The sequence below is a fragment of the Planococcus citri genome, chromosome 3 (genome assembly GCF_950023065.1).
Source record: "Planococcus citri chromosome 3, ihPlaCitr1.1, whole genome shotgun sequence".
NCBI classification, from domain to species: domain Eukaryota; kingdom Metazoa; phylum Arthropoda; class Insecta; order Hemiptera; family Pseudococcidae; genus Planococcus; species Planococcus citri.
Genome location: NC_088679.1, coordinates 45,087,877 through 45,098,064, shown reverse-complemented (window position 1 = coordinate 45,098,064; position 10,188 = coordinate 45,087,877). Strand labels below are relative to the sequence as shown.

At 32.8% G+C, this 10,188-nt stretch overlaps 1 protein-coding gene across 3 annotated transcripts in view; it reads right to left on the bottom strand.

Moving 5' to 3' along the window:
* Window positions 1-772: 772 nt before the first annotated feature.
* Window positions 773-10,188, bottom strand: part of LOC135840687 (carboxyl-terminal PDZ ligand of neuronal nitric oxide synthase protein) — an 86,892-nt gene continuing 77,476 nt past the window's right edge. For all 3 annotated transcript variants that reach the window (XM_065357320.1, XM_065357321.1, XM_065357322.1), the window contains 5 exons: window positions 8,792-8,985; window positions 8,472-8,693; window positions 8,185-8,379; window positions 3,056-3,677; window positions 773-2,926 (listed from right to left, as the gene is read on the bottom strand). In XM_065357320.1, the coding sequence (XP_065213392.1) occupies window positions 2,745-2,926; window positions 3,056-3,677; window positions 8,185-8,379; window positions 8,472-8,693; window positions 8,792-8,985 (1,415 nt within the window). In that variant the 3' untranslated portion in view covers window positions 773-2,744. The remainder of the gene's footprint in view (window positions 2,927-3,055; window positions 3,678-8,184; window positions 8,380-8,471; window positions 8,694-8,791; window positions 8,986-10,188) is intronic.

Sequence of the window (10,188 nt, the reverse complement as noted above, 5' to 3'; positions counted from 1 at the left end):
AACGTGGTCGCTCTTCGCAACTTGAGCCGCAAAGGTAACTTTTTCTTGCGGTTAGGCACCCGAAGTAACGACTCTCGACTGACGTCTGTTTCCCCGTAATCAACGAATCCGCTTTCTGGTCTAGATAAAGGGACCGGATTAAGAGCTTCGAACCATCGAGCTACTTTAGAATTTGGACTCAGCTGTAAAAACGTAGGCAATATTTAGCATCATAAAACACAACCAATTGGTTAAATTTCGTGCCGATGATTTACAACAACAGAGTGCTTAATGTGAACTTGACACCACCACCGTAGACCGTAACTAGACATCCGTCACCTTGGGATGGAAAATGAGCGCGAAACGTGCGCCAAAAGCTAAACGTAGATACGTATTGTATTCAGAATTTCAACTGAAGTATACCCGTTAGAATACATATGTGGGTAAGTGAACATGAAACATTAATATAGCAAGATAAATGATTCCCGTCACCAAAACCACCATAAACAAACGTTATATTAAATTTTTCATCGCTATTATGAAATTCTCTACCGAGTTATTCTCTAATAAAGAAACCAACGCAAACCCTAAATGAAAATTTAGGCGAAAAGCAAAACCATCGAGGAACCAAATATCTCGCATTATAATACGCAAGTACCCACTACGTTCTGAATACTTATAAGCATCTTGCACGTTTCATCTAAAATAATATAAGTAACATCACAAAGGCCTTATCGACTCCTCGTAAGTACGTATGTAGATATTAAAGCAGAATCTAAATAAATCTACGAAATAATTATTTAAAAAAATTTATTCTTATAGCATACTGCTTATAACAAAATACACATAGGTATGCATGACTTAATAAATAACATTTAATCAGTCATTTTTAAAATACAAAAAAGAATACAAATTTTCAAGAAAATCTTCACGTACCAATATCATCAAAGAATACTTGAAAGCACGCCAACATTTCAGTTGGAAAATTTTGTTTTTTCAGCTTTAATAATTCGATGAATGCGAAAATTTTAATGAATTATTAATACCGCAGAATGGACTCGTTTCTTACGACAGTGCTGGTTTTCTTGATGTAATATCTAATCTTTTATAAATCTTCATTAAAATAGAAAAGTTATTTAAGTTTAAACATCCGAGAACTACGATGCGGAATAAATTTATAATCTCAAGTTTTTCCTCGCAGATTACTAAACATACTTTTGCAGTACAAAGGGGAAAAAATTATCAACTTTTTTTTCATTCACCTTCCACTTCGCCAACAGGAATTATTCGCGTTTAAAAAATTCTTCGTCGCCATTCGAATACGATTTTCATTACGAAACATTTTCTCATCTAGATCCCGCTTTCGTAAATTATTCCACACATTTTATTATAGTTTTCAAACATTTTTCTATTCATTTTTTTTTCTTCAAAATTTTGGATTACTTGGATCGATTCCAAAAGCAATTTTTTTTAAACGATCGTTATCGATTAGATAGGTATCATCGCGAATAAAACAATCACAGCCATACATGATAAATATTCAACATTTCGACTAATTTATTTTCATAGAAACGAATAGAAGATATGATCAATAAACTACCTAAACCAAACAGATATTTGATCTTTTTATCAAGGTTGGATGAAAATCAGCTAAAAAAGTATGTCAAAGCCTTGAAATAACATAGTGAAAATTTCATTTCTTCTCTACGTCAATGCCTTTGAATTTCAGGAAAATTTTCACAATAATTTCAGAAAGATCATCGATAAAATGTTTTTCAAGTGTCCCCCTCCCCCTTCCTCGTGGAAAATCAACTAGCAGTGACATTGGTATGCTCACTTGACTCTGATTCTCTCATTTATGAATACATGTTTTCAATATTCAGAATTCAAAGGTACCTAATTTGACAAAAGTTTGCTCTTATTACGATATTTATTTTGAACAAAATTTTTGAGCAGAATATCCATCTTAAAGTCCAACACACACATCATCAGTATTAAATTTAAAAAAAAACTTGAAATTTTTTGTAATGGGCGAAAAAATATGATTTGAAAAAGGGAGAATAGTACATTTTTTAAAAAAATGTTAAGTAACTCATATTTTTTCCATTTTTTTTACTTAACTTAAGAAGAAAAATTCACTAAATTTTGTTTCGAAAATTACCTTAAATTTCTAAATAAAAATCCATCACTGAATCTATAAACCAATTATCACGGACGAAACGTTACATTACCACGAATTTTTACATAAACTACCAAAAGTACTAGACAGGCTACGCTTTCGTTGAATTTCCTATTTAATTCAGTTCAAGTCGAAGAGGCAGAAAAAAACGATGCAAAATTTTTCATAATACCGTAATTACGAATATGCATACGATAATAGGAACACGTTACGAGACAAAAACAAAACACTTAACGAAGAAAGGCGAAGAGAGACAGAGAAAGAGAGCCATCAGCCATCAACATCAAGCCACAGCGTATAATATTCACTTTATAGAAAAAACGATCCTACCGTACTACAAGAATCCGTTAAGATCATTTTTCGAAAAAATAATACGAACGAGAAAAAATTGACGTCGGCCGGAAAACGTTCAAACGATAAAAAAAAAGAAGAAAAAAACCACGTTTATGAAATTTAACGTCGAAAAAGCATTTCAAAATATCAAATACCACAATTTTTCTTTAAACTTTCGTTGCTTAGTTGGAATTCTGGAAACCAACTGGTAACAAACAGATTAGTCGGGATGTAATTCATCATACACGGTCAACTATTTGGTCGTATGCCTTGCCCAGGCGGTTCTTTGAACTTGTAACATTAAATCACTTCTGTTAGGTACTTTTTCGCTGGTTGATCGGGTAATATATGGTCCATTAGTAGCAACACCTTGTACATTACGTTTGTCTTCTCCAGATACCCTCAAAGAAGACATGTCACAAGTTAATTGGTTACCTGTAAAATAAAAAACGACCTGATAAATAGAAAATCTCGTCATTACACGAGGAAGATGATGTTTTAAAGTGTACGTAATTGACAAAGAAGGTCATTCGTCGATCAAAAAAAATACAAACTTTAGGTTACCTAATTTTGTCGGCGACGCTTCTTTGCTACGTTTGTGACCCGCAGGCGGGGGTTCTAAGCGAGGAACTGGAGTATCTTCTTCACAAACAGGAACTATAACCCGAACACGTCCATCTCCATCAGTGGCGGTAATAGTTTCACCCTGCGATAAGGGTTTAATTAAATGCGAATCGTCCGCTTTCCTTCGATCAATTCTCGGAGATTCGTTCGACCCTTGACCTGGTATAGGTGACACGGAATACGGAGACATACGAAAAGACGGAGATCCAGCATTTTGAGACTGCTGCTGAGGCGGATATAACGTCGACATTTGCTGATTATATAAATTATTCGATTTCTGATTATGATATGTATTATTTAAGTTTTGTAATTGTTGTATCAGTTGGGTTTGGAACTGATCGTTGGTCGGCGAGAATCCGAAATTGAATATACTCGATTGCGCCGATTGTCTGTGTAGAGGGGAAGACGGCAGATACGACGATGAAGACAGATTTCTATTCTCTATGGTAGGCGCGAGTGGTTGTTGAGCTGATAAATGTCGGAATGCTTCTATTTCTTGGAAATCTGGCAATAACGCAGGTCCATTGGTTGGAGTTTGCATTTCACACATTACGTTACCGATCTATAAATCACGATGTAAAAATAATTCCATTAAACTAAATAATTCGATTTAAAAATATCATTAAATCAATTCTTAAACTTTATAAATGGGTTTCCCAATGAAAGAAGAAAAAATAGGTAATGCGATTCGAGTTTTCAAGAATTAACCATAGTTTGTTTCATGCTTTATCAAAACGATACTTATACTCGAGCAACTTTTCATCGTAAGTCATGACATTTCCCCAGATCCAAGTATTTTTCTAGCAATAATAAGTCAAACGTTAAAACATTTGTAAGTTAAATGAGATTTCCAAGATAAATTGACCGCCTGTAAAACTGCGTAATATGGCTTTAGGGTCAAATCGAAACGCTCCAATTCATCATCCAAAGCTCGTCTGTCAAAACTATCTAATTCAGAAATCTATTTCGCAACAACCTACTTTTACTCTCGTACACGAATGCTTGGTGTGAAAATGATTCGCCAAAGGTTCGGCTTTAAACGTAGATAAATACTCACATATCGTATCCTGTCAAATTTAACGCTATTTCCAAGTCTAAATATTCTCATCAATGTCGACGTAGGTAGTTTTAGCCTCGTTCAAAATGAGACCCACATTTTTCGAATTTTAAAGAGCAATGTTTTGTAACTAAGAGTACGTATTGTTTCAAAATCGAAAAACTTTCAAAGTAGTTGACCAAATTTTCATATCCAAATTAAAAAAAAATATGGTGCGACATATCGACTTTTACTAATTTCAGAGCGCTGAATTCAAAATTTCACTTTCCTGGCCATTAAAAAAAAAAAATCAGCATAAATAATATTAAAACTTGAACAATAAAAAAATGTTTTTTTCTCGAGTATGGGTGTATGATATGAATGAGAAGGGTGATAAATTGGAAAATAATATTAGAGAATCGATCTTGATTCCAAGTTAACAATTTTCAGACCTTTTCTGTTCATAATTTTGATTTACGATTATTTTTTTTTAAAGGGTGAAAGTATGAAAAACAATTCCTCTAAACGTATTCGCAGTTTCATAATGAAGAATTTTTCCAAGTATACATCACTATTGCAAAAGCTTATTGTTTTTTCGTTCCAATGATTCTATAATAAATTTCTATTTTTCAGTCAAGAAAGCAAACAGAAGGAAATACTCGAAATAGCCGAATCGGTGAATTTCATCACAAAAAAAAATATTCGAGCCTACGTCTAAATATCTCGATTTAAATGAGACAAAAACATTTAGTAGGCGGATAAAATCTCCAAAAGCAAACAATTTTTCAATTCTCCGTAATTCATGGGGACATAGCAAGAAGAAAATCATTTGGAAATATTTCCATGAGGAAAGTAGGTATAGACCTTTATCAGTTCGCTCATTCGCCAATTTACGTCACTTGTATATCGTTTTGGAGATACGTAGGTACTGAAAATTGAATTTTTTATTCCGATGAAATTAATAAAAGAGTATTATTTTTCGCCGCTTTTAATTATTAAAAAGAAGTAAAATTAATTAAAAATTTAGCCTCGGTGATTTCATAATCCTTTGCGCAACACTATCAACGATGTGGCGGAAATTGCCCGCATCAAAGACATCCTGCGAAAGGAATATTTTAAATTGTTCTCAAATATCACGCCTCAAAACCCACAACTGCCATCTCATTAAAAAAATAAACAAACGAGGAAAAGTTGCCCGAGCATAATACCTCGACGAGAAATTAAACTAAAATACTTTGAAATATTTACCTCAAAAATGGATTTCGGAAAAAGAAAATGTATCATGCATGTTTAATCGCTAATTGGCTAAAGCGCAAACAAAAACATCGCTAATCAATAATGCAAAAGAAAAAATACACAAAAAAGAAAAATAATTAAATCAACAATGTTAAAAAAAAGAGTAAGTATCTAAATGAGAAAAAAAAACTTACCTTTATCGTAGTCGAGCAAATTAATTCAATCGAAAAAAAATATTAAAAACTAAACTTCAACTGTTACAAAGCAATAAACCATGAAAGCATCGGTCTTTTTTTCTTAAATAAACAACTAGGTATTCGTGGTGCAATCAAGATGAAAAATCTAACAAAACATCTACGTAATTCCATTTTAGCTATTTCAATTGCGAAATAATAAATTTCAATCGTTTTCGGCGACGTTAATTACCAACTTTCGAGTTTCAGAGGATAGCAACTTGGATTTAACTTTTTATGAGGGAAAAAAAATCTACGTAAGAACTTGGCTGCGAAATATTTACAGAGAAATTTCACGCCACAATTTTCTAATTCGTTCGTTGAACGACTAATTCTATACTTATTAAATTAAAGATAAACCATGAAAAAAACCTTTACGAATTCACGAGAGGCCTTTCGTTTATCAAGGTTATTAAAAAGATTACGTCGGATAAATATTTCGTGAATTACCCTCGAAATGCGAAACTTCCGATTACGTATACACTGACGTTTTCACATGTCTGTGGTATATTTTTCGCAAGAATAAACACGTCGTTTTCAAATTTAATCCCACTGATTTGATAACCGAGCTATAATAATCGTAGATGTTCGAATGGGTACATTAAATGAGTTAAATAACTTCGCAGTTGACTATACGTAGCATTTCCAAATAATCTTCCACCGTACGTAGGATTCATTTGGCAAAAAAGCGTATTTTTATATACCAGACGAATGTAATCATTTCCTAGCGCATACCTATAACTTGCAGATGAGTATTGATAGATAAGATAGGGTTTAAAGCCCTTAATTTTTTCAGAATTTTTTCAAAACAAACTCATCAATTCAGTGAAACATGAACGAGATCTGCAATTTTAAAATTAATTTTATTTTATATTTATTTTGAATGAAAAATTCAGAAAGCTAGTCCTCTGGCGTCATGTTTAATTTTATAAACCCCTCTTTTTTTTTTTAAATTTCAACTTTTGCTAAAAAATATTCACATTAAAAAAAATAACCAGTACAATAAAAAATGAACTAAATCTTCCATTTTTCAACTTAATTTCAAATTTTGAACAAATGAAAATATACAAATCGGATTTTCGAAATAAATCGAGATTTAAAAATTACTAGATTTAATTATTCACAGTGGCGTAGGAAGCGGAAGAATAAGGACTGGGGAGAGGGATATTCTTCAAGGCGCACAAATTCCTCAATAAAGTTGAGCTTCCTAATTTTTGCTCAAAACATTTTCAAAAACAGAGCTCCCTAGCGAAAAATTAATTTAACTAATTTATTAATTACACTGCATAAGCAAAAAAAATTTTGCGCTACAATTTTTTTTTATAGTAGGTATATATACCTAGAACAGAACACTGTTTTTGAGATATTTTGAGCAAAACTCGAAAAGCATTAAATTTTTGAAATATGCACGATTTTTCAATCCATAGATTCCTCGAATAAAAATCTTTGAAAAATGCTGAAGGTAGAGAGCAGGAGATGCATGTATTTTCTGAATCCGCAAACACACGATTTCTTTTAACATAAACGCTGATTCATCAAAACACACAAATAAGGTAGCCTACCTATCACATAAATGAAAGAGAAAAACTGAAAATTACGTTCTTACCGAAAAATAGATTTTTTTAAAAATTGAAATAATGCAACTAAATTTTTTCCGCTCCAGAAAACGTCTCAAACAGTTGAATTTTTAAATGAAAAATGCAGAATTTTTGGGAGATTTTCTCACACTTTTTGTAAGTTTTTCAAGAGGATTTTTGCTTTTGATGAAAACATTTTTGATAAAAAACTCTTTCATTTTTATAATATGAAAAAAATGACACATTAGAGTTCTCCTTCCTTGAAAACATTCCATTTACATTAAAATTTGAAATGATTTTGATTCATTCACAAATGCTCAAATTAAAAAAAATTCAATCTATTTTAATTATTCAGCTCAAGAGCAGGCATCAAACTTGAATTTTTTTTAAGTCACCTCAGCAACTTTTTATAGTAAAACGAAGTGAGATCGATTTGATGGATAAATCTGAAATTCAGTCGACAGTTTCGAGTAATTTTGGAGTATCCACCAAATTTTTGGATTTTCCAATTTTCAAAAAAACAGAAAAAAACTCAAAAATGTCTCAAATAAAATTCAGCATTAACGAACTAAAATCAATTCAATTGGGATACCTACTTTTTTCGAACAAAAGAACAAATTTATTTCAGAAGCAACTAAATAAGTACGTACGACGCCTGTTTAAAGAAACAATAAAGAAAAAAACGATATTTTCATGAAAAATTCATAATTTCTGATAAGAGAAAAGAATTTTTCAAATTTTCGGCACCACTTCGTCAAATGCAAGACTTCACTAGCACTTTCAAATTCAATAATGCAGAATAAGTTGTTGAACACCCAGAGTAAAAGTGATGATCATTTTGTAAGCGAGCATGCTAATGCCAGTCTGCTTAGTTGTAATTAGATGCAAAGCAAGCGTAAAATATTAACTCTCAGCAAATCGACATTACAACGAACAAGCAATCGAGATGAATAAAAAATTGCTATAAATAAAAATTGATTAACTAACCTGAGGCACTGATGAAATATGTTGTACATTCTGGAACGGCTGAGGTTGATATTGGTACTGTTGTTGAGATTGCTGTTGTTGTTGTTGCTGTTGCTGCTGCGAATGGAGCCTTTCTTGCTGTTGCAATAACGCTACCAGAGACGCTATATGATCTAAGAGTTCTTTGTTATGGACTAATAATTGGTGAGTCCTCGCCTACCGAAAATCATGGAAAAAATTAATAACCACGCGAGCAATCGAACGTAAATAAATTCGCGTATCGGACTTCATCGTCGTCGCAGCCATACCTGAGCTTCTAATCTCGCTGTGGTTTCAGCAGTCAACTGATCCCTCAGCAAGTGCACTTGAGCAACGGCAGCTTGCGTTTGTTGCGACTGTTGTTCTAGCTGCTCTCTGAGTAACTGTATTTCATGATGCGTGCTCAGCGGTGTACCAGCCGCCGGTAATGGAGTATCACTTAAATTTTTAAGTGGTTCAGTTAACGGAGAACTGTACATTTCACCTCCGTTCTGTAATAGAGAAAAAGGAAGATGAAAAAAGCACGGCTAAGTAAACGAAAATGTAAGTACCTACACGGTGAAATTTCGCAACAACAAAGTGTACTTACCATCGGCGACCTTCTAACATTTCCGCCGTTCGAATTACAAGCGTTACTTGTATTGGGAATTAAAGGCGGAGGAGGAATAATGTCCAGTCTTATGGGTCTCTGTGGTAAAGTTTTTACAGGAACTTGATCTTCTGAAGTACCAGAATGATCTTGTAGCGCTAAAGTTTCAGTACTCGTTGGTCCGGATATCAAATCTGTAGAAGAGACAGAAAAAAGGGGAAAAAATAAGTATAAAATAGGTATAGGTACTTGAGGTAAATGTTTCCATTTTAGATAATAAATATGTTGTATTCTCCGAACAGATGTTCGGTAAAAGTTTAACGACAACGAGTCGATATAGTCTTCAATGTGTAATATTCGTGATTTTAAAAGCTTTGTTTATACGCTGCGAATATAACTGATTAAAATAAAAGGGTGTGCTTTCGGATAACTTGGACCATTTCCAAAGGTAATTAATGACGTCAATGCGTGAATCTGTTATCGCCAACATACTCTCCATCCCAAGATATTACTACACTCAGAAGCCAGAACATCAACCGCTAATTTTCAATTTTACTTCTCAAAGCAATCATGTCAGCCTTGCGCCATTTCACTGCTAACGTCTTCTTTTGATGTGTCGAAAAAAAAAATCATTTCTCGAGTTCACTTTCGCTTATAGGTTAGGTGAGCGCAAACGTTGGTTAGAAACGTTTATATTCGTTCGTTTTTAGGATAAGATACGCCTCGAAGGTTCAATTTTAATGCAGAAAATATTCGAACTACAAAATCTTTTAATTTCATTGCAATAATAGTATATCTCGAGGGTCTATTTTCTAATCTTTTTTCAATTTATGGAACACAAAATCCCATTTTTTACACAGGTAGGTACTCTTTAGATATTCTAAATGCATATCTACTTATGAAGTGGATGTAAAATCTCGCATAAAATAATATAGCTACTAAATTTTATTTCATTTTTAAACGATTTTCAATCAAATTGTGGAATACGTTTAAAATCTTAACATCGCATCGCGATAAGAAGTTGAAAAATAATTTAGAAAATAATTTTCTAATTTTTGGGCATTTCTGAGGAAGTAAATGTATCTATAAGTAATTTCTCTTAATGTTAAATAAACTCAAAACGAAGTTCACTTTTCATCTCACACCTGAAAAAGAGGGGACGAAAGAAAGAAGACTTGGGTGATAAACTGATGATTTAAATTTTCATTCCAACAAACGAATCCACTCGACGATGTTTTTCTTCGATTGCAGCGGGAATACAATTTTTGAAAATACATATGTGTATGTAGTATGGTTTGAAACCCGAAACACCAAAATTTCAGCTGCCTAGATTGATTTTTTGATTTTTTACAAATTTTTGAAAACTCTAGGGACGATTTTCTGATTTTTTTAAAAAT